Here is a 25,754-nt window from a genome sequence, read left to right on the forward strand (position 1 = left end):
TGGCAAGACTTGGAACAAATGAGTGACAGCCAGAGTATAAGACTATGCTAAGGACGTAATCATGCAATCTGGAGGTTCCCTTTAGTCAATATGGCTGGTACCCACTAATAGACTGATCCTCCATGAATCTGTATCATTCCCTTTTAAAGCTGTGTATGCCTGTGGCCATCATTACATCTGCCAAGGCTGACCCCCTCTTGGACTGAGAGAATTGTTTCCCTGTCTCGAACCTGAGACCCTGGAACAAGCCTCTCTGTTCATAATGTAATCAAGCTCAGCCTGGGTTTGGACAACTAGACTCACAGCAACACACCATAAAGCAAAAAGGCTTTATTGTAAAGAAAGTAAAGAAAAATATTTCAAAAACAATTTAGCTCCAGTGAAGGGTTCAAGCACTCAAAAATAACAAAGATATCTTCCTAAATATAATTACTGAATAGGATTTGTGCAGTGCAGGTCTTAACTTCTGAAAGCTTTATCAAATTCAGCCCAAAAGCAAGCAGCATAATCCATAAATGATGAGACAAAGGATGGGAAAGGGAATAGCTTGAGGGGAAAGAATAAGGCCTAGCATGATATAGTACATTTTATAGAAAACGTAGTCACTGATCTTCTGACATCTTTCAACCAATTACTATGGTGTCTCCAAAGGGTCTTCTGGAAGAGCAAGTTCCCCCTCTCACCTTGTTCCAGCTGAAACCAGTGAGCTAATTAGTAGGCCTGATAGGGGACGTACTAAAATGTATGCTTACCCATTGAGAATAGTGGAGACCACGCCTGCCATATTGGCAACTGTGATTTCATTGTTCCGTATTGGCGCGGGTGCTCGGTCTGCTCCCTGTTGGCATGGGTGTCCTCATTCGTTCCCCACAGGCACGGGTGTCCTCATTCATTCCCCATGGACACGTGTGGTTTCCACCATTTACAATGGGCAAGTATGCATTCTCTATGGGCAGTCATGTATTGTCTATGGGCAAGCGCTGTTCCTAGTTCTCTAAGGGCAGTCATGTATTGTGCATGGGCAAGAGCTGTTCTTAGTTTTAGTACATCCCTTTTTAAGGCCTAACAAAAGCCTAATCGGTACGAAACTGCAGCCCTAGAGCTATGGTTTAAGTCTGAGGGAAATGTAACCCATCAAGTTCCTAACAGGCCCTTATTAAAGCTAGTAGTCTCTCTAAAATGGCTGAACAACAAACCTTCCAGGAGAGTGCGTTAGACTCAATAAATCCACGAAAACCTTATGCAGACCAGAGAACATAAGAAAACACCAAACTGCCACAAAAAACCTCTCTCTAAAGACAACAATGAGAATGATGACAACAACAAAGCAGGTCCTCTCCCCAAGCAATCAAATCACCCCCTCCTTTCAGGTGAAAGCCAGCAATGAGGCAGAGAAACCCCCAAAATTCAAATAGAACCACCAAGCATTGGAGAAATGGAAGCAGGGCCCTCCAAAATAATAAAATAACCCCCTCAAACTAACAACCCCACCACTAAACCCCCACCAACCAACAGGCCAAGGTCTGTTGGCTTCTAGATAAATTCAGAAAATAAGCCCCACATACTACAACTTGCTTAAAAGGAAAATGATGATATCTCAAATCCTTTGATGCCTTCTTCTCCAGGCAGCAGGCAACCAATCCAAGCAGCAGGTTGTAATTCAGCAGGTCAGGACGAGGCACCAGGACACAGAGGGAGAATCAGGGAGCAAAAACTAAAGCCAAGCTTTGCCACCACACTCTCTCAAATCTCTGTAAGGAATGGCCTGGTTTGGGAACCAGACTGGCTTTTCTAGACTTCTGCCAAGCACAGAAAGGTTTGAAAATAATGCCAGCCAAAAAACACCTTCTGTGATTGGTGAAAGAACGCTGTTCTTCCTTACCTGGGTTCCTATTGGCCACTAAGAATTTCTGCCCCTCCTCTCTAGGTTGTCCTCTGTTGCAATCCAGGTAGATTGCACCAGCTGGCCACAGGGGAAGGGCCAATGAGCCAATGGAGGGAGCAGGCATCTTGGAGTGGCCAATAGCAAAGCTCACTGGAGCTTCCCATGTGGTCAATGGTATTGCTGCAAAGCCAGCTGGTGTAATTTACCTGGATTGCAACAGAGGGCAATTTAGAGAGGAGGAGGAGGAGGGCCAGGAATTCTTAGTGACCAATAGGAACCCTAGTAAGGAAGAACAGTGTTCTTTCACCTATCACAGAAGGTGTTTTTGGGCTGGCATTATTTTCAAACTTTTCTGTGCTTACTCAAAGTCTATAAAAGCAGGTCTAGTTTCTAGACCAGGCTGTTTGAAAGAGTTTGGTTGCATACCTTGGCTTTAGCTTCTGCTGCCTGATTCTTCTTCTGCAATCCTGGATCCTAGTGCCTCATCTGCTGGATTACAACCTGCTGTTTGGGTTGGATTCCTTCCTGCCTGGAGATGAAAACACTGAAGGGTTTGAGATATCATTCTTTTCCTTTTAAACATGGTGTTGTACTCTGGGCTTATTTTCTAAATTTTGCTAGAAGCCAGCAGGCCTTGGCCGGTTGGTGGTGGTGGGAGGGGGGTTACTAGTTTGAGGAGGTGACTTGATTATTTTGGGTGGGAGGCCCTGCTTTCATTTCTCCACTGCTTGCTATTTCAAAGTTGCATTGTTTGCATTTTGGGGTTTTCTCTGCTTCAGATCTTGCTGGCTTTCACCTGAAAGGAGGGGGTGATTTGATTGTTGGGGGGACACTGCTTTGTTGTTGAATTTAGAGAGAGGGGTTTCTGGTAGTTTGGTGCCTTCTGGTGTGAACTTTGAAATGTTTTCCTATGGGGAATGGGGACCCCATAAAATTGGACCCCCTGACCCAATCTTCACCAAACTTTGGGATTCATGCAAGGAGAGTTCCTTCAAGCTACCCTGAAAATTTGGGAACTCTACCTCCAAAAGTGGCCCCACAGGAGCTTCAAACAAAACCACGCTCGCCAATAGGGAACAGTGAGACCACGCTTGCCAATTATTCCCTATTGGCAAGTGTTCCCTCATGCATTCCCCGTTGGCCAGCGTGGTCTAAGGGTTCCCCGCTGGCTGGCGTGGTCTCCACTATTCCCAATGGGCAAGCATGCATTCTCTATGGGCAGTCAGGTATTGTCTATGTGCAAGCGCTGATCCTAGTTTTAGTACGTCCTGCTTGACAGAACGACTTTAGTGGACCAAAGGTCTGTGTATAGGGGTTGCCAACATCTGTTGTTAGCTGAACAGAGAAAATATCCTGCTTAGTCAGAGCTCTTTACCTTGATAACATCTCTTGGCAGCAAATTTCACATTTTAGTCACTCATTGTGTAAAGACATATTTCCTTTTGTCCATCCTGAACCTACTGCTCATAAGCTTCATTGAATGCCCTGGAATTCTAGCATGAGAGAGGGAGAAAAATTCTCTCCTTCCACTCTCTCTACCATGTGCATAATTTAATAAACTTCTATCATTCCTCCCCCCCCCCCATGGTTTCTCTTTTCTGAATTGAAAAATCCCAGACTCTTCAGCCTTTTCATATAGGAAAGTGCTCCAGCCCCTTAATCTTCTTGGTTGCCCTCTTCTGTACCTTTTCCAGCTCTACAATGTCCTTTTAGCCACACGGCGACCAGAACTGCACATAGTATTCCAAATGTGGCAGCACCCCCAATCTATACTAGGCCATTACAATTTTGGCTGTTTTATTTTCAGTCCCTTTCCTAATAATACCCAGCACACAGTTAACCTTTTTCTGTGTTGTGGCATACTGGCTTGACATTTCAATTGAGCTATCCACTACGATCCCAAGGTCTCTTTCCCTCTCAGACCCAGCAAGTTCAGACCACGTTAGCATTCACTTAAAGTTGTGATTTTTTTGCTCCAGTGTATATCGCCTTACACTTACCCATTACTGAACTGAACTTGCCACACTGTTGCCCACTCACCCAATTTGTGGAGATTGTCTTGGAGCTCTTCACAGTCAGCCCTGGTTTTTATCATCCTGAATATTTTTGTGTCATCTGAAAAATTGCTGATTACACTGCTCACCCCAGTTCCAGATCATTTATGAACAAAGTAATCAGCACCCGCCCTAATATTGACCCTTGTGAGACCCCACTGCTTACTTCCCTCTATTGTGAGCAGTCCATTTATTCCTACTTTCTGCTTCCTGTTGTTTAAGCAATTTTTAATTCATAAGACCCATCCTCTTATCCCATGATTGCTAAGCTACTGATGAGTCTTTGGTGAGGTACCTTGTCAAAAGCCTTTTGAAAGTCCAAGCGTATAATGCCTACGCACGTTACTGTTACCTACATGTTTGTTTGCTTTCTCAAAGAAAGCAGCTGCATTTTGCACTAACTGACGTTTTTTGGTTTTTTTCAAGGGCAGCCCTATGTAGAGCATACAACAATCCAGCCTCGAGGTTGCTTAAATGTGGATCAGGGTGCCTAGATTGGCCAGGTATACATTTTACATCCATGTGAGATGGAGGTGAAAGAAAGCACTTTTTTGCTACTACACCTATGATGTTCTCAAACAGGGGGTCTTCATCCAACAGAACAACCAGACTCTTAAATTCTGCAGAAAACAGAACACCTCATTCAAAGGAGATATTAGAATATCACTCAAACCATCACTATTGACAACCAGCATCAGGCTTATCTGGATTCTGTTTATGTTTGTTCTAAACCATTAGGTTAAGCAGACACTGACTTTTAAGTTATTTTTATATACATCTTTATATCACATTTTAAGTATAATGCTTTTGGAACAAAAATATGAATTTATCAAAACTGAAAATGCAAAGCAAACTATTTTAGATTTCAGTGGGGATAACTAACTTTTTAATAATTATAAAACTGTCTTAAAATTCTTAGATGTAGTTAAGTTCCTCCGAGTTTAGTGGGACTTTTTTCCAAAGAGGATTTTTATTGTTATGATTGATATCAAGAGGCTGTAGGCAAACAAGCGGGTCCACAGTTTTATAATTAACTTGATATTGAAATGTCCCCACCTAGCCCTACTTGGGATTCTAAAGCAAATTTATTTGGAAGTTTATTTATTTGGAAAACCAGTTCCAAATATTAAGGCGCATGCTGACATGAAACTTGCTATTCATAGGAAAATTTTAGACCATGACATCAGTCTGCATTCCTTCGGTGCGTCCCTCCTGCGCTTCCATGAGAGGGGAAACGAACTCTAATATGCTCCCACGGAGAACTATCCCCGCCTTCTCACCGGAGGGAAAACTACGTTTCCCATAATGCCACAGCGGCGAATGCCGCGCGGTGAGTTTACGACACGCATGTCCAAACCCAGGAAATCCGCCCACTAGGGCGGGAGCTGCAGCGCTGATTGGTCAGTACAGCTGTCGCTTACAGTGAGTTCGAGGGTCAGGGGGCGCGAAGGTGAGTGGCTGCTGTTGGGGACTCGTGGTGCTGAGGGATGGGGTGGCCGGGACTGTCCTGGGGGGCGGGGGTGTTGGGGGGTTGCTAAGAGGGGTGTGTCGGGTGTGTGAGGAGGGGAGGGTTATGCTGGATGGGCGTCCTGAAGCGGGGTTGGGGCCTAAGGCCAGTGCTGGGGGCGCGGTGCAGGATGTATTGGGGGGGGGGATGGGGCTCGGCCTTGAGCGATGGGCTGCAGGGATCGGAGCCGGATTGGGGATGTGAGGGCGCCAGTATCCCAGTCAGTGAGGGAGGGCGCGCCCGAGGCGCAGTGGGAGAGCGGGTTTGGTAAAGGATGCCTTGAGACAGAATGGAAAAGCTCAGTAAGGCCCACTTGACAAAGTGCATTGGTCTTGCACGGCGTGCACTAGCCCGGCATATGTGTGTATATATATTTCCGGGAGAATTCGGATAGGGAGTGGCAAGCACGGGTGATAACATTTGCTGCAGGATTCTCTCAGCCATAAGATCTCTATGTTGTTTTGGGCATGGGATTGTGTCAAAACTACTCTAAGAAATTACACTGAAGCAAGGTTTAAGTGGGTTATGGATAGCTGCTAGGATAGTCAGAAAGTATGTGTAGCTTTCCTGAGAGAGCGAATGGGGAGTGTGGACAGGTAACAGGAGGGATTGCAGGTGGTATAGGTGTAGGGTGTGCGGAGTTGTTGGTATGCGTAGCAGAGCAAGTTTCCAGTAATTTCAGGAAAAACTTGGAATTGGAAGGCACTTGCAGTGTACTCAAACCTCTCCACATATCAACTGTATATTTGAACTTGTTTATTTGGGAGTATAAATGTGTACCTGTTAAGATAGGTAGAAGCTGGCTATTTTTTAAAAGGTAGAAGCTGGCTATTTTTTAAAAGGTAAATATGTGTCTTGGGAAAAGCATGGATGAGGAGGCTGCTGCTGGGCACTTGGGGTACAATTCATTTAATTCAACAGGATTTTCTTCTGAGGAAATGTTCTTAGGATCTCATATGTGTTTGCTTCCATGGTATACTCCACTAGTGTGGTGGGGGAACAAAAAAAGGATCTTTTGGCAAGGCAACAAAGATACCCGCTTGATAATATGATAGTGATAGAGTCTAAAATACACAATTCCTTCACTCTGGCCAGTATTGATCAAGTGAAATCTAGATAGTTAAAATAATGTGTATGTATTGTTATGTCAATACAGGTTTTGGATCAGATTAAACAAACTTTCAGGGTATATTCTGCTTGCCCCAGGGAAATGTCTGTAAAAATTCAGGGATAAGGGTATGTTTTGAAACAAGGTGAGTACCCCCAAGTAAAATCATAGGCAATCTATCAGTCCTGGCAAATGGAATATACAAATTTGGTCATTCTGTTCATCCAAGAGTACAATCTAGCCACTTTTATTCAGGAAAATTTCTATATAAATGTGTACTTTTAGGGTATTCCCAGTTCACACCAAGGAAGGTTTCTGTCCAAAAATTCAGCAGTGGGAGGTTCTGAGAGAGGAGCTGGGTATCTTTGTGAAAGCTTCAGGTACTATTTCCCTTAGTGGCTAATTTCATGATAGGTAATGACTGCTAATTTTGCTTTGTGCATTTTGCAGATCTGGAACAATCCACTGAGAGAGATTACATTGAAGTTGAGTTGTCATCATCTATGATTCTGTCAGAAAGAAAGACATCATTGGCACTTCTGACTTTGCTGAGTCCTCTCCACTGCCACTGTTGAGATTTTTTGTTTGTTTGTATAAGGTGTCAAGAAGAAAAAGACCAGTTTCTTGTACCTTTTAATGAAAGCTGCATGCCAAAAATTTGGCCACCTTTACAGAATAGAATGCTGTGCCAAAGGAAATATGATGTATAGATCTCTTGGATGATGGAACCTGTACACTTTAATTATTAGGGAAGCAATTGGGAAAGTATCATGAAAAGTGCAAACAAATTATGATGCTCAAAAGTCTGTAAGGTCAGGTATAAAAAAGCAAACTGGCTGACCTGTGAGATTAGGTATGCTACCATTTAGTTCAAAATTGACCAGAACATCCTGGAATGATCCTGATGGGGGGGATCTCCCTTTTCTAATAAGGGGGAAGAAGAGAACATCTTGGCATCATCATTGATTCCTGGCACTGAACCCACTATTCACAGCCTTATACAACGACAGGATGATGTACCACTTGAAAACAGATGTGGTGGGGTTAAAAGCCAAGTACCAAAAAAAGTTACATAGAGAATTAGTGCAATACTTGCAGGACAAATATATATGCAGTGGAGTATCAGCTTCCTTTAAGGTAGCATATCTTGCAAAGGTTGTTCCTCTTGGTGTATCAACACAAGCGTGAGATGGGAATACAGGCAGAAAAAAAGGTATCAGGACACATAATTTGTCCCTGGACTCAGCACAGACAAATTGGGCCATTAAACTATTCTGAAGAAGATGTTCATGATAAGTTGAAGATGCTGTGCTATTGGTGGTTTCTCTGTTAGGCTGGGAGGCTGCTGTTTTGCATAGAGACCTTTTTAGTGAGTTCCTGAAATGCATATGTGCATCCTCCAAGTACTGTACCAATTCTGCCATAACATCATACACAGTTTGATTAATTTTGAACTAGATAATGATATTCCTCATTTTGCAGGTCAGCTAGTTTGAAGCTTTATGCTCAATCTCCCAGCTTTTTGAGCAATCGTTCTTGCACACTTTAGAATACTTTGCCAATGACAAACACTGTTTTCATCATCATAGTGTCCCCTTTGCTTGGCCAAAACACTGTGTCCTGCAAATGTAGCCAATTTTTTGGCATGTAGCTTTCATATTTAATGGTACAAATGGTTGATGGGTAACTTGCTGGCAGAGGTGGGGACTCATTAGGATCAGCAGTGCCAACATGTTCATGCTTTCTTTTTGACATCTCAAGTAATGACAACTTCAGTGTATCCTCTTTAGTGGTTTGTTTCAGATTTGCCGCTTTAAAGCAAAATTATTAGCCATTATCTATTATAAAATTATCTATCAAGGAAAACTTTACCCTTGACTTTCGCAGGGATACCCAGTTCCTCTTTCAGATCCTCCCACTGCTGAATGATTGGACAAAAATCTTTCTTGGTATAAACTGAACGTACCCTGAAAACCCCTATGTATAGACTAAGTAGGTAACTCTGTATGTGTAGAAAAAGTTTTACAGATTTTGCATCCTGAATTGTATTCTTTAATTAACTAAGCTAAAGAGGCTAAATTATGCTCTTGGATAGATAGCATGCCTATGTTTGTATGTTCTACTTACTGGGATTAATTTGCCTTATTCGTTGGTTTGCCCATGATTTTTCATGGGTGCTCCTCCACCATTTCAAAACACATCCTGAATTTTTAGACAGAAACCTTGCTTGGTCTAAGCCAAATGTACCCTGAAAATCAGGATAGAATCAGATTAACTGATTATTTTTCCTGTGTAGGTATAAGATGCAAGAAGTGATATTTCTCACATTTCTTTGTTGTTCTCCTATCCCACTACATTGGCAATATTTCCATTTATAGGATTAGGAAAGTTCAAATTATTTATCAGTATAATGTGAGTATGATGCCTAGCTTGCCAAACTAGATATGTGTTAAAGGTAAAGGACCCTGTGCAAGCACCCGGTCATTACTGACCCATGGGGTGACGTCACATCCTGACGTTTACTAGGCAGACTATGTTTACGGGGTGGTTTGCCGTTGCCTTCCCCAGTCATCTACACTTTACCCCCAGCAAACTGGGTACTCATTTTACCGACCTCAGAAGGATGGAAGGCTGAGTCAACCTTGAGCCGGCTACCTGAAACCGACTTCCGTAGGGATCGAACTCAGGTCATGAGCAGAGCTTTTGACTGCAGTACTGCAGCTTACCACTCTGCACCATGGCGCTCTCTAGATATGTGTCAGAGGTCTTTATATTAGCTTTTTTGGAGGGTGGTAACTTTCCTGATCAACATAAAGAAGTTTGTTAATTGATCTCCTGGCTTTTCAGGAAATGTCATTTGAATATGAAGCCAAGGCTTTGGTGGAATGGGTTTGGATTTAACATTTATGAAAGTCACTGTGGAGGAGGATGGAGTAGGTGGCTTTTAACAATGGAATTGCTTGTGATGGAAACATTTAGATCTGTAGTGAAAACCATGCATCCTATGGTCTGCATCCCACTTATATGAAGGTTTTGGCTTATTTAGATAATATCTCTATCTAAATCTTTTGAGTTAAATTTACAGAGATAAATCTGTATGTTTTGTCATAAGAATCTTGTTTCCCACTTCCATCATTATTCTTAATTTTAGATATATCAGAAACTCGTTGAGCATTGCCAGCCTTGTGAGATGTTTCTATTATTCTAAGGTGTTTCATAATTTCTGCTGTCAAGGCACATCTTGTACATTTATTTGTTTGCTGAAGAACTCCTGTATGGTTCAGAGGATTTTGGATAATGTTATAGGTCACACACTAGGTTCACTCAGGGTTCCGGCTAAACCTGTAAAGCCTTACTGCACCCCCACAAGTATTGAGACTATACCCCTGAATGTGCCCAACTCATAAAACATTGTTGATAATAGGTAAGACATGTTTCAAGTAATTTTGTCTACCATTACTGATCTTGTCAGTGAGGAACTTGTCCAGCAAGGAACAACTTGAGGAACTCATGTTCAGTTTCTAAGGATTCTTGAGGTTCCCTGGAGCACATGCTTAAATAACTCCACTAGCTTGTTCTTCAGGATCTGTTCTGAAAGTTGCACATGGCAAAAGCTAAGCTGATAAATAATGTCTGTCGAGTTTCTAAAAATAGTTACACTAAGGAACATTTTCCTGTTTTTGTAGTATTTTTCTTTTCAAGAACCCATTTAGTTTTTTTTTTTTAGGGATTCAACATGCTTGTGTGTAAATCTGGCATGTGAGATCTTGCTCATTAAGTTCTTTTAAAATAATCCATGTGCCAAAGATAGTTAACTGGATTGGTCGCTGAAGAATGGTAAAAATGTTTGGCTTTAGATATGCTTCAAAAAGTTCAGAATATTAGGCTGTTCTTTAAAAAACAACTCCGCCCCCCAACTCTTAAATTGTTGTGTGGAACAGCTACATTGCTGCACTGTTCTATAGAGAGGCTTCTTTATAGTAGGCATTGCTTTATAATGGGTCACCTCTACATTTCTTGTGTGTGAAATGTTTAATAAATGCCATACTTTGACCATTGTGGTTCACTCTTTCCAAAAAAGACTACAGCAGTAGTCAAGACTAGAGTCTGGAACCTCTTTTATTACAAATAAAAAATCATGATCTATTATTTTAAAAACCTCTTGGTAATCTGTGTGTATATTATGATTGTGTAGGTCCTTTCCTTTTCCTTATTTATGTGTCCTCCTCCCCTTTTTGGATCAGGGACATTGACTGTGCCAGCCTGTGAAGAGTTACACCCTTCTAAATCCATTGAAGTCATTGGGCTTAGACAAGTGTACTTAGGATTTTGTGAGTTGAAGTACTGTCTCAATAATGTGTATTTAAAATGCCGGCAGTAGTGCTAATTGTTTGCATGCAACACTGACAATGGAACATTTTAACATACTAATTTTTCTTGACAAATCAGTAGCAGAGCTAAGAATATGCCTGTGAACTAGGTAGATTGTGAGAATGTTAATGTTTTAAAAATATTGTTAGTTCAAATGGCTGCTTTGTTAAATGAAATTTACCTCTGTACCTCTGTACACATCTGTCCTTTCAAGAGCAAAAAAGTTCGACTGTTTCCTATTCTAACAGGATCTCTTAGAATTCTGGTTCTTAAAAGGAGTGCTTGAGAAGAGATTGTCAAAATGCACTGGACACTTTTCAAAACAATTTGGCCCCAATCTGAGGCTTTCTTTTCTCGTTGCCTTTTTTATAGATCTGTATGTTCCCACAGTAGTATAGGAGGTGCTTCTCGATGTTGTCTTTGAACATCACTTCAGTAATGTCTAGATGGGGGAACTGCATGGATAAGTAGAATATGGCTTATCCCCAAGGAGTGGGCTGACATTTCTGTAGGAGGCAGTCATGTCATTCATCTTGACATGCGATTCCTCCATGTAGATGTTACTGGTATGGCATGAGAAGATGATACAGGCTGACGTATTCCGCTTTGCATTCTGCCTTGGTAATATGTGGCTAGGCTTTGTGTTGTTCCTATATAAGGGTGTTATTTTTGTAGCAATCATATAATGATAATCAAGTGCACCTCATTCACATCTCTGGTTGCTTGTGCTAATAAAAATGTGTACGCAAATGGTCTTTTCTTCTCTGGTGTGTGTACAATATAGTAGAAAATTTTAAAATTATAAACCTTACATGCTGGAGTTCTTTGGAGAGTGTAGGCGTGGCCATTTGTTCTGATGACAAAGCAGTATCTTCGTAATATTTTGTACACTCACAGGGTTTGCTTACTGAAATCTTACCCTTAAACAATTTTAATTGTAAACAAATTTAATTATAGTCTATCTAGTTACAAACTCCATGGTTTGCACTACCTTGAACTGGTCTAATGACCATTAATGAGCTCCCAGTACATTAAAAGAGCTATGGGTACTCTAAAGATACTGTCTTGTTGGGTATTAGAACAGGTGAATTTAGAAATGGTAAAGTATAGTAACAGAACTATACTTAATAGTTCTTTGGTGGGTCCCCTTCAGATGTGTTCAGCCATAAAAAGGCTGTCTTCCTTCCCTGAGCCTGGCTTGTACTGGGAAAGGGTAGGGTAGACACAGAATAAAATAAAAATTAAAAAGATGGTTAGGTAGAGTGGTCTGCCCTTCCATATTGTACATTCCTACTGTAGATGAGAGCAGTGGTCCATGCAGCCCAGCATCTCTTTGTGAAAATGGTCAGTGTTTGGATTCTTCAGTGGAAGTGTAGAACAAAGAATGTAAACAAAGACCTGTTCCAGCCATCCTCGTTATACTTGGCCATTGATGTGTGTCTCTCCATCCATCCCTATTAGGGTATGATGCTTCCTCATGCCGGGTATGCCAATTATCTTCATTTTATAGCTGTGTTTACATCCTTCCTTAAAAATACTTATAATGGACATTAATATGATAAGCACATTATTCATATATACCCTACAAGAAAGATGCTCATGTGCATGAACTGGGCTGTTTAGTAATGAAAACAATCTAGTCCCACCCCCTGAGTTGAGGCTTGTTTACGCATAAATATTTTCCACTGTAGGACTGTTAGTCTATGGAAACAGACATGATCCTGCCATAAGCAGGGAACAGTGCAGGAGCTGGTGTCACTGTGCTTGGAGAGGCGCTTCCAGTAGTTGCAAGACACTGCTTTTGAGTGATGATCTCACATCCGAGTCCTCCATTCCTTGCCCTCTTCCTCTCAAATCTTTATATAAATTTTGGGTTGATCAAAATACTGTAGTCTAGAGGGATAGCACAGCAAAGCCTTTTGTGGCACCTTAGTAGCCGTACAGATTGGCCAGTTGTTTGAGGTGGTAGTGAAGCCACTTGTTCCTATTGGCTTGACGGATGTGACACCTTAGAAATTGCATAGTGGGCAGTGAAAGTGACACTGGGTTAGCAATCGAGGTGAGTCTCAGTGTTTTCTTTTCTTTTGTGGGCTGTGTCCAAAGCTGATGTGTCTAGGTTACACTCTCTCTACAAGGAAGATCTTGCACTAAGAAGAAATGGAGGTGATGCTCTTGGACTGGTTTGTATTGTGAAGATCTAAATATCTTGCCATTTGACTTAACACTTACTTAATGGTGACTGGAGCATAAAGGATGCAGGGGAAATAGATTTTGTCAAAAAACAAACAAACCATACAGCAACTAACTACAGGATGATGCCAGCAAAACCACTTCAGCTGACTGCTCTATGAATTTATCTGTTTTTTGCTGAACACCAGCTATTGGAATTATCTGCCTCAATTTTGTCGATGCATGGGTTTGATTTGTTTTAATTACACTTGCTTGTAAAATTTAAATATTCGTATTATGCACCAAGATCCCATAAACCTAAGATTCATAAGCTTGCTTGTCTCTGCAAAAATTAGTTGCATACCTATCAACTCCACCCCCCTTTCTTTCTTTTTGGGAGGGAACTACAAGGCAGATATTATACATTTCTCATCGGGCAGGCAGGGTCTCTCTTCTGCCATCAGTAGAGGAAGGGGCTTGGAGAGTCTTGATTTCTCTCTTTCCTGAAGTGGCAAGTTTTTTTCTCTCTTCCTTCTTTAAAAACACATGAACACACATGGTATTCCTCCTGTTTCCCTTACTTCAGGTATGTGCTGGTTCAAGCTTCAAGACAGTCTTGGTGCCAGTATCTCTTCAGTTGAAGCCTTGTATAATGGCAACATAGGGAGCAATCCTAAGAATGTCAACTGAGTAGTAAATCCCATTTTAATTAATGGCCCTTATTCTTTAAAAAGGGTTATCAGGATTGCAGCTGTAATGCTGTGTAAGAGATACCTTATTGAATCTAGCTCAATATTAGTGCTTAATTTGAACCAGAGTTTACCTGGGCTTAGCCCTGCAAATTAGCTTCTGTATGTGAAGCAGCTGATCTTGCCTTGCTGATGTGTTTGGGGTGTAGAGTAGTTCTTGGCCACCAGCAGCCACAAAGTAATGCCCTCAATAAGAAAGCTGAAGCTTGATTATCTCACTTTAATGGTCTTTGGTATTTCCATTTCTCCACAGGTTTGTGTAATCTCTTTTTAAAAACCAGTGTAGCATTGTTAGCTGTCCATATTTCCAGTGTCTGTGAATCCTACAAGTCGTCTGAGTGCTGTGCAGCTTTTTAATTTTATATGCAACAAATTTAAAACAATTTGGGGTGGATCATATCTAATGCAAGTGGAGCAGCACTTACGGAAGTGAACTTTCTTGCCTTTCTTTCCTGCTGCAGCTTGCTGTGCTCCCGGGGCTTGGCAGATGCCCAGGAACAGCATGGGGATGAAGAGGCAATACAGTGGGAGAAGGGAAAATCACCCCCTTTTTTTCTGCTGGCAGAAGTGGCTGGGACCAGACATATAGTGTCCAAATCATGTGAAGCGATAGTATCGCTTTACTTTGCTCTGGTTAGACCTCACCTAGAGTATTGTGTTCACTTTGGGGCACCACAGTTTAAGAAGGATGTAGACAAGATGGAACGTGTTTAGAGGAGGGCAACAAAGATGGTGAGGGGTCTGGAGACCAAGTCCTATGAGGAAAGGCTGAAAGAGCTGGGTATGTTTAGCCTGAAGAGGAGGTGACAGAGGGGATATGATAGCTATCTTCAAGTATTTGAAGGACTGTCATATAGAGGATGGTGCTGAGTTGTTTTCTGTTGCCCCAGAAGGTTGGACCAGAACCAACGGGTTGAAATTAAATCAAGAGTTTCCGGCTAAACATTAGGAAGAACGTTCTAACAGAGCAGTTCCTCAGTGGAACAGGCTTCCTCGGGAGGTGGTGGGCTCTCCTTTCCTGGAGGTTTTTAAGCAGAGGCTAATGGCCATCTGTCAGCAGTGCTGATTTTATTACCTTAGGCAGATCATGAGAGGGAGTGCAGGGAAGTTTGCATCTGTGTTTGGCTCTCATGGCCCTTTCTTGCATGCCCAGGGTAGTGCCGATCACCAGTTTAGGCACAGGAAGCAATTTTGCTCCAGGCCAGACTGGCCAGAGATCCTGGTTTGTTTTTTTGTTTTTTTTGGCCATCTGGGCATTGAGTAAGGGTCACTAGAGGTGTGGGGGGAGGTAGTTGTGAATTTCCTGCATTGTGCAGGGGATTGAACTAGATGACCCTGGTGGACCCTTCCAACTCTATGATTCTAAGACCAGCAATCCATAGTTAATTTTGCTGAGTTTTCTGTATCTGGTATTATAAACAGTCAATAAAAGTTTCCAAATTGTCATGTCGTGTTCAGAACCCTTAAAAAACCCATGGCTGTTTTTCTGAATTGTAAATGTTTTCCTTTTGTTAACCCCCCCCCCTCCCGGTATGGTAAGATTATTCATTAGGTAGTATTTCTGTTGTCCTCAGTTCATTTTTTTTCCATTTTCTGAGCTATGCATAAATAAGATGTGGATATGGCATTGATTAGGGACATTTGCCTTCATGTAAACAGAGCAGCAGAAGCACTTTTCTGATACACTAATGACCCAGATATCTGATTAGCTTGGCTTGGTTGCTAGACTGCCACAAGAAATCTAACCCACCATTTTTTGTTTCGCTTTCTAACATTTTGTAAGAAAAAGTTGATGATTACAGCAGACAAAGCTGCAAGCAAAATGCAACAATCTATAATAGTCTATGAAAATCTCATATCTCGTCCCTCCGGGTGGATACTGCCTGAGTTATTGGGTGTAGCTAGTTTGAATGTTGTATGTTTTCAATGTGACACCACTGAATCTGCAGAACTGCTTCAGGACATGTCAGCCACATTTCATAGCCATACGGAGCTGGAACAGTGGGCTATGTTGCAGGTTATAATCTGGCCCTGGACATGCAAGAAATACATTCACAGGGAGAATTATTTAACTGGTGAATACAACTGGAATGCAATAAATGTCTATGTAACTATTTGGCTGATACTCTTATGCACACTTTGTATGTAAGGTCAGACCGGTCCAGAAAGAAATATTTAGACTTTAAACATATTTTAATAACAATCTGATATAGCCACAGACTACGTTTGGAATTCATCTCTAAATGCATACCTGGGCTGTTACAAGATTGTTTTATCTGTTGATTCATGTGTATCTGTGCATAATATGTTTTACTAGATGACTGATGAAGGCCTGGGGGCCGAAATGCGTTTGGCATGTGGTTTTAGATATCACCCTTGTATTTGTTGCCATATGGGCTTGTTTTTAATATATGCACGAGCACTTTATAATAAATATATTTCATGGTTTAATTGAGTTCTTTTCCACCCAACCTTTGGGTACCCAGGTTCATTGGATGTTGCCCATCCAAATATTAACCAGGGCAGGCCTTGCTTAGCTTCTGAGATCTGATGAGATCAGACTAGCCTGCGGCTATCCTGGTCAGGTGAGCTGCTATGCCTGAGGATAAACAAAAGAAGCATCCTGTAGCACCTTATCTGGGGATTGGTCTCTGGCCAGTTTTGAGCCCCAGCATCTCTTTTTCAAGAAAACTGGCTCTGAGCTTAGGGGATCACAATGTGTTTCTCTTCTGTGTGTTTCTGTTATGACTTACATCACTTTATTTTATCTTTTTACATGACTACTTGTGGGACCAAATGCAATAACAGAATAATGAAACCACACAGTAAAACACATTAAAATAGCCAATCAAGTCCTAGAAAGGGCAGCCACATCATATGTCACATTGGGAGCTAGTTGTCGGTCTAGCAGGGTAAGCAGTGCTGGAGACTTGCTTTCTCTGTCTTCAAGAATGCAAGGGAACATGACAGTATGAACAAGCCTTAAATCTGGTTTGGAATACCTTCACTCCCACTTCAGTAAGAGAAGTATTGCTGTCTTGCTGATATTTATATGGAGAGCTGGGATATGAACATTTTAAATAAATAAGCATAATTTTACAGCTAATCTGGTTTAGCTGGAAGCAGGGAAAGGGTTGATATTCTCTTAGCCTCCATAACAATTTCAGTGTAAGATTCAGTGCAGCGGCTTCTACATTAAAACATATCGGCAAAACAGTGATTTTAAGTGGATGTGGATGGGTAAACTTGGATGTATTTATTGGATATATTAGCTATAATAGCTGTGTCCTTACCTTGTTGTTCTGTGTACTTTTCTGTATACTTGGTGAGGTCAGGTCTTTGCCACAATAAAATATTACGGAGTAGCTGCTTTCCTCCAGAACATTACATCTGCCTGATAGCCCCACAGCTACACAGCTTGGCAGCTTTGAAGATTTAAAAGGCATCTTTCTCAAATACATGTTACTCCATGATGGGTTGGAAGTGACTGTTACTAACTTCTATTTGGCTGTAATGCATTTATTAATGACAATAAAATGTGCTAGATGGCAAGATGGTAGTTATGGCAGGGAACCTTTAGGATAAATACAATGTTAGGCTAGAAGGGCAGCTGCTTATTATTTTTGTAGCTTGGCTTTCCAGTTTCTGAGACTTGATCTGTTGCTTTATAGAGCCAACATCCTTCTCTTCTGCTGTTCGTGCCCCCCCCCCCAGTGTTAACTCACCTCATTGTGAACCAGCTTATTCAGTAAGAATCTCAGCTTGCAAAGTGGTCCAGTCTTTAACCTTTCCTCATACAATGGGTGACTGTCTTCCTAACCAAAAATCCTTCTGCTGTAAGGTTGTAAAATGTGTATTTACTTGACCTGTTCATCTGCAATTATTTTCTAATCTAGTCCTTTGCTGGTCTCTCAGGTAAATAGAGCTTTAAATGTTCTTCAAGGCATATTATTTACCTCATTAAGTGGGCATTTTGGCGCGTGCATTATTTACCTGATGGAGTAGCAGCTATAGAGAAGCAGTTGCTATCTGTTGTGTAAATAACTCCTAATTTTCAGAGGCTGGTCCTCCTGTCTTTGTCCTTTGGTGTAAGTCTTTCCTACTCTGCATAATGTTCTTCAAAGGGTGCTTCCTGTCCTTCATTGCAGCAGGAAGGCATTAATAATGTGCATACCAAAGGAAGGGATGTCTAAGGTTCTTTACTTCTGCATTGCAGGCATCCTCTTTCTTTCAGGATAAACTTCATGGCCAGATAAAATCAAGTGTAAAGGTACTGCTATTGACACCTATTTGTACACGTGAATAATTCTATAGGCGAGCCACTATTATTGGGTCTAGTAAATACTTACAATTAACGTGTGTGCTTTCTTTAACATTTTACAGTGTTGAATAATCTGATCATATGTTTTCACTGTAGTAAGAAGATTCTTATAAGTTTTACAGTGCAATCTTCAACAGAGTGGCACTCATTGATATCAATGGGCTTAGAAGGGGGTAACTCTGTTTTTGTTCTTTATTTTGCCTTCAAATCACAGCTGACTTATGGTGACCCTGTAGGGTTTTCAAGGCAAGAGATGTTCAGAGGTGGTTTGCCTTTGCCTGACTCTGTGTAGCGACCTAGGACTTCCTTGGTGGTCTCCCATCCAAATAGTAACCAGGGCTAACCCTGCTTAGCTTCCAAGATCTGATGAGATCAGGCTAGCCTGGGCTATCCAAGTCAGGGCACCTCTGTTTAGTACTGTGCTTTTAATTTTTTTATAACCCATTTGAGATCATGATTTGTAAGGTCAAGCAATCTAAGCAAGCCCCTAATTCATGTCCAGCATCCCATTCACGTTACTATTGGGAACGGTATAGAATAGCAGCTTTGTTATTCCCAGCTTTAGGACCTGGGAATGGAAAGGTGCTCTGGATTGTGAATCTTAGGAAGAATATTGAAAAGATTTTCTTTTGGCAGGGAGAGTAAATTGTTGGTCAGAGTCTTGTTTGGCATTAGGTTTACTGGTGCCTTGTGGGTAGCATGAGTAGTTCATTTCATGAAGCCTGTCTTTAACCTGTTCTTGCCTTAGTCTTCTGTTGTATAAACTACTATTGTGGAGTTGTACCATATGTACAATTTGCTAGTGATAAAAGCATTAATTAATCAGTATTTGTTTTAGACAGGAGCTAATCCTGTGGAAAATAGTTCATAACAATGCCAATAGCAGTGACTATTTTTAATGAAAAAAGTTGTCCTTCTTCCCAGGAGTTAAGGGCAGCATACATAGACTGCCTGTATTGTATCTCACAACAAGTCTGTGAAGTAGTTTGCATTGACAAACAGTAACTGGCTCAACTTCCTGGCTGACTAGAGATATGAGCTTTGGTATCTTTAGCCTGTCCAACACTGCCAATTATTCCACATTGGTTGCTTGTGAACTTTTTGATTCAGATTATATTATAGTGATATTTTAAAAGTTATGAACGGTTATTGTGTTATTATTTAGTTAAGAACTTGCATTGGATTAGTGTGTCTGTGTGCATGTTCCTAGAGACTAGTGTGGGGATAAAACCAAGTGGAGCCCATCCGCGGTCCTTGAACAGTCTTCCCTGTTAATGTGTATGGAAGGAAATATCTGATTTATAGAGATTACAGTGGTCAGATCATTCTGGTTGGTGTCCTCCTTCCTCCCTGTGTGCAGAGCTGTGGCAGCCATATCTTTTCACTGTTCTTCACAGGAAAGTAGTGGTTAAGGTGTTGGATTAGGATCTGTGAAACCCAGGTTCAGCTCCCCACTTGACCCATGGAAACATGCTGGGTGACCTTGGGCCAGTCACACACTCAGTCTCGACCCTGGCAAGTATTTGGATGGGAGACCTCCAAGGAATACTAGGGTCGTGACATGGAGGCAGGCAATGGCAAACCACCTCTGAACATCTCTTGCCTTGAAAATCCTATGGGGTTACCATAAGTCAGCTGTGACTTTACAGTAAAAAAAAAAAAGGGTTAAGTGAAGAAGTTCATAGAGGTTTAGAGCCTAGGGCTATGTTATCCAATATGTAGATAACATTCAACTGTACTTAAAAAAAAAAAAACCTAAACCAATGCCTGGAAGTGGTGATCCATTGGTTAAGGTAGAACAAGCTGAAACTGAATCCAGGAATGATGGCAGTTATGCTGGTAGAGAAGGCTGATTGCCTGTGCTTTTCACCAATACATGTTGATGGTGTGATAGCCCTCTTCTCTGACTTGATGAACAGCCTAGGAGCAATATTAGATAGATAAATGCTCTTAGAAAAGGAGTTAACTAGGATTGCTGTCTGTTATCTGCACTGAGTGTGCCATCTGGCCCCAAATCTTGATTGTGTTAGCCTTTCCATTCTGATCCATGCTGCTGTAACCTCAAGGCTAGATTATAGTAATATGTTATATGTGGGGCTGCCCTTGAAAACTGTTCAGAAACTTCAGTTGGTTCAGAATGCTGCTGCTAGAATATTGACCGGTTTGCACTAGTATTGTACCTGTGCCCTGGTAGCTTTGTTGGGCACCAATTTGTTTCCTGGCACAATTCAAGTGGCTTGTTATCTTTAAAGCCCTTCATAGCCTGAGACCTATATATCTAGAGGACCGCCTTTCCCTTTATGATCCCATGCACTTCCTGATTACCTTAGTGAACTATTTGGGAGGTCTCCTCAATTACAGCCCATGCATGCTCATTGTCAGTGGCTGTGCCCACACTTCGGAATAGCCTGCCAGATATGGTATGGAAAGCTCCCATACTCATTCTCCTCTGTAAAACATTCAAGGTGGAATTATTTTGACATGTCTTTGGCAGAAGTAATAAATAAATGTCTCTCATTGGCAGTTGGTGGCGGTATGTATTGTAGGAGCTTCAATTTTAACTTGATGTACATTATTTTACATGTATTCAGCCCTCTTACTGCCTATGTACATAGTAGCGACCTCTTTGGATTTTATGTTTTTTATACCTTTTATACTTGTTTTAATGTATTTTATACCTTTATATTTGGAATTTCTGGTTTTAATATTGATAGGGTTTTAGTCAACTGTTGACAATTCTATTCTTCTGTATATGATTGGCTGTGCCATATTAATAAATGACTGACATGTGTTCAACTATATTTTTAACTGTATGCTTATATGTTGCATCTGCCTTGGACAATATAGAAAAGCAGGATATAAATACTTTAAATAAATAAATGTAGTGAATATTGATGTATATTCTGACAAAGGATTTTTTGAAGTGTTAACTTGAAAACACTGTAATCATGTGTAATATATACTCTATGGCCATTGCACAGCATCTGAATCTCAAATACTAATGTTGTAAGGATTATAAAAATTCAGTCCAGATTGGTATAACTATGAGATCAAGGTCCTTATCAGGACAGAGTCAAAGTTAAAAAGGATGAAAAGATAATTTTCCCTACCCAAAAGCACAACCATCCACCCCAAATCAGTTTATGCAATCCAGATCAGAGCATGAAATGAGCAGACAACAGGGTAGTAGAAAGCAGTAGCTACAGATCTTGTGCAACTGAGCCAAGCCATGGGGTGTCAAGGAAGGCAAACAGGTGTGACATGGGGGAAATTATTTCTTAATTGGAAGTGCAGCAGTTGGACAGTCACTGAATGCAAGGCTAGTATTGTGCCAGTGTAGCGGTGTGGTTAATACTGGAGTTTATACATCAAGAACCAAATATACATTAGACATTGATAGTATACAAAAGCAAGTATCTGTATTTAAGGACAGAGGCATATAGCATGGAGAAGAAAATTCTCCTAGGAGTAGTCAAAGGAGTGTATTCATAGTGTTCTCAAAAAGGCTTGTCCACATTGCTTTGCCTCTCAGCTGGTAACGTGGTTTGCTGTGGTTCCTGTGGATTCTTTTTGGGGTTTCTTTGGCTTACAGCCCTCCACATGGCTGCTCCAATGAGTGGCAGTTGAGTTTATACTGGCGATATAATTCCCCCTTCTTTTTCTGTATTCACTATCCTATATAGAAACTCAAAATATCCCCTCTGTTGTGCTACTCTAATTTGTATTTTAATAAGTTAAGACTGCTGATTAATTAGCAAACCTTTTGTTGATTCACAGCCTTAGATTAATCTCTTTGTCAACAGCTGAGTAGCTGCCAGCGCAAATCTTAATCTAGTTTGTAGTGGAATGTGAAACGAGCTTCTGGATTTCAGGGTTTGTACATGATTCTAGAATAGATGCTTCTGGATCTAGAATAGATGTTTCTGGATCTAGAATAGATGCTTCCGTTATTTTCCTATGCTAAAGTCTGCTTCCAGTATTGATATGTCCTTTAATTGCTAAACTTCCTTTGAGGTAATGTTGTTTTATATTCCTAATAATCTGCCATAGTATCTTCCAGTGGTTGCTTCTCATCCCTGTGGTGTTTACACGTTCTTTTGGTGGGAAGTTAAAACCGTTTTATTTTGCTGAGCACTAGGGAAGGCAGATGTATAAAGTGTTACAGCTTCGAACTCTGCTCCTGCTTTTACAGTTTTATTTAATACTTTAGTTTTTTAGGTTTATATTTTAAGTTATTTTTGTTACGGCCGTGGGTACGTTGTTAGAAAGGCAGGGTATAAATATATTGTAATGGCCTTTGGCCATATGCAATGAATTTTATTACTACCACAAAAGTATATTAAATATGTAAATACATGTTAAGTTAATAAGAGGTATTTTCTAGTTCTCTGTCCAAGTTCAAAAAGGAATTTGTAATTTTGTTTCCATGTTGGTAATGAAAGTAAAATATTGTGCTTATGGGAGTAACATCAGGTTCTCTTTTCTTTTGAAGTTCCAGATGCTGCTAGGTGTTCAATGATAGTACTTCTCCATACCACAGCAGGAAAGCTTCACCTGAAATTACTCTCTCGAGTGAGGAATACTCTGCACTCCCCTCTACTGCGTGGCATTTTCCAGGGGTGCGGCTCCACTACAACCGGGAAACTGGCGTCTCACGGCTTTGCTTCCATGGCAGCAATGTCATCCTTTCCCCCACAGAGGTATCACTACTTCCTAGTGCTGGATTTTGAGGCCACGTGTGACAAACCGCAGATCCACCCCCAGGTAATTGCTTGGTTCCACTTGGGCTTGCCTTAAAAGGGACACGCTTTGCAATCTGTATCTTGTCACCTCTGAAGGGTAGGTCATTATTACTTCCCTTTTGTAGATGAGTGTGACATCTGAGAACCCAAGATGATCTCGGAGTTGTGTGGCTGAGATGGAATTTGAACTCTGGTTTGACAAACTGACCTTTAAAAGGCTTGCTAAATTTTTATTTTTTCCAGGGGGAGCCACTAGTTTCCCACTGGATAGTGTTGAACCTGGACCTGAGAGAGCTCAGTTCTGTGCTGATTTGAGGGGTCAGTGTTAGCTTTGGGTGAGGTACTTTTGCACATTCTGTTCTTTAAGATTAGAAATCGCTTGCTTCACAAGAGTGGTATGAGGATAGATAAATGAAAATTGTATTTTGCAATTTAAAGTGCCAAATCTGTAACAATACATTTTCCTTTCTCTATTCACTTTTGCTACTGTTCTCTACCGTTCCTTCAATTTGAGGAATTGGGGAAGTTCTGAAGCATTCCTGCACTTCCCATGCTAAGAAAGAAAGCAAGGGCCCAGGAACTAAGCTAATCTCAGACCTGTGATAATGCATTGGTTATCCTCAGCCCTGGCTTTACACTTTTCTGTGTGGGTTGTTAACATTCCTGAAGTTGCAACATTGTAATGTAACTTCAGCTGGCTGGATTCTGCTGGGGTGGTAGAATTAACACCTCAAGGTGTTAACTCAGAAGACTGATATTTGTATCATGTCAAATATAACTTCTAACTATTATGGGGCTCTGGTACATCTTTTAAAATGCATTTATTTTTATTTAGGAGTTCTGTTGTACATAAGCTAAATGGTATATAAAGGGAAAGGAAAAACCCTTCTTAACACAGGCAGGAAAAGATTACATTGACAGTGACTGTCATAGGCCAAATGATTAGCTTAATTTAGAGTTAGAACATGCTGACAGTATATGAGCACCATAATAACATCTCTCCGGTGTGATTGCTGGGGAATAGGGTTTTGTGTGTATGTGTGTATATGAGACTATTACCAAAACAGAACTACGGTACTTGATAATACATACTTCTAGTTTGGATCAATCTCTTGACATCCTTTACCACCTGTAAAGCTGCTGCTGTGATTTGGGTTGCTCTCAGGAGCAATATGCCATGCAGCACAGGGTAGGGGAAGGTCCATTTCTGCCAACTCTGTAAATTTGTGGGAGCTTGAACCCAACACACAGTTTTGCTGTAACACGTTTTGATTTTCGGCATAGCCACCTCTAAGTGTTGAATTTGAATTAGGGGTCATCACAATCAGTTATTTTTTCCAATTTCTAGAAGTAGAGTCTAGAAATCCAGTTCAAGTTCACACTCTCATAATATGCTACTGAAAGAGCCCCTTTTCTGTAGTCTTTCCAGGAAAAAGAAGGGGGATAGGATGTGAAAATCACACTGTGATTTTCTTGATATGAGATACTATCTGTCTGTGGGCCATCTTGATTGCATAGCAGCTTCTACTATACTGCCCTCTTGGAACTGGCATTGTGCCATTCTTTGAAGCATGTTTTTGAAACCTCATAGGCCATATGCATGGGAGATTTTGCCTTGGATTTGCCGCTCAATAGGTGTACATTTTTCGCATTCCAATTCTCAAAACTCAGAAATATGCCCCCATGCAGAGTTTTGAGAATTCGGATGGGGAAAATGTGCAAATCCAAGGCAAAACCATCCATGCATAAATGGCCATAGTTTCAGACAAGTTTGGGTTCAAATTTTATAACAGAAAATTCTGCAAAATATTCTGCAACTAGAAAATCAAAATTCTGTGGCTAGAATATAGCTTAACAGCCAGACATGTTTATGCTTACTTTATTTTCTTAATTCCCACCATGGTATTTATACTTTGAAAGTTGCTCTGGCAGGAAGGTGGTGTGCTAGAAGGAAAAGGAAAGAAAACCTCTAAGGTTTTGGGAGGAAATGTGTGTGGAAGTCAAAGGTAAAATTGCTGGAGCCGTAGAAAGGTATGTCCATTCTTTCCTTTGTGAAATTTAGAAGCCCCAACAGAATGAACCTCTCTTGGCTTCACATTCTTCTTCTAAATGTGAATAACACATATGCATTTTAAAGATTCCTTCATAGCTACAAGTTTTACTTTAAAAAAATGAAAGGGGTGAATCTCAGGATATTGCATATGCCCGTTATATTATGCTGCTTAGATTTCTGTGCTGTTATGGCTAAGGAAACCTCTGTCCTTAATATTTTGGATCAGAAAATATTGCTAAATAAAAATGATTCTTCCCTATACTCAAGATAGTAATCAACATCTGCAGTTGTGGGTTTCAGTCAAACAGTGTAAGATGGTTGACTTAATTCAAGTTTGCACTTCAGAGCTTTGAGTCAATAAAGTTGATTAGTGCATTTTCTTTCACTGAAAAATAGGTTCATTCCCACATGTATTAAAATTAAAAAGATGTGATGTTGCCTGAGGTACTTTTCCTGAAATATTTTAAATTTCTAATAGGGGAAAAGTTGGCGGGATAGTTGCTCTTAATTTTGGGGCTATTTCCTGCTTCTAGTTCTGTCTATTGGCTTGGCTTAAAGAAAGCCCTTATAAGGACTGCAGCCAGGGGCACTGCAGCTCATTATGTAGCTGTCTTGAAGATGTGCCTTCCTTTGTTGCTTTGCCTTGTTGAGAGTCAATGGCCCAATTAACCTGAAATAAATTTGATTAAAAAACAAAAACACCTTTCCGATCTCCTGTAGTCCTGGGTTAGGGGAAGCACAGTTGATTAAAAAAAAGTAATTCTATGGAAATGCCTTAACAGCTCCCTGGGTGAG

The 25,754-nt window shown here is 40.8% G+C and overlaps 1 protein-coding gene across 1 annotated transcript in view; it reads left to right on the plus strand.

The window, feature by feature from the left end:
* Positions 1 to 636: 636 nt before the first annotated feature.
* Positions 637 to 25,754, plus strand: part of ERI3 (ERI1 exoribonuclease family member 3) — a 265,545-nt gene continuing 240,427 nt past the window's right edge. Inside the window, exons 1-3 of the mRNA XM_056844793.1 lie at positions 637 to 702; positions 5,317 to 5,389; positions 22,657 to 22,928. Coding sequence (XP_056700771.1) covers positions 637 to 702; positions 5,317 to 5,389; positions 22,657 to 22,928 — 411 coding nt within the window. The remainder of the gene's footprint in view (positions 703 to 5,316; positions 5,390 to 22,656; positions 22,929 to 25,754) is intronic.

This window comes from Euleptes europaea, chromosome 2 (assembly GCF_029931775.1).
Source record: "Euleptes europaea isolate rEulEur1 chromosome 2, rEulEur1.hap1, whole genome shotgun sequence".
Classification (NCBI taxonomy): domain Eukaryota; kingdom Metazoa; phylum Chordata; class Lepidosauria; order Squamata; family Sphaerodactylidae; genus Euleptes; species Euleptes europaea.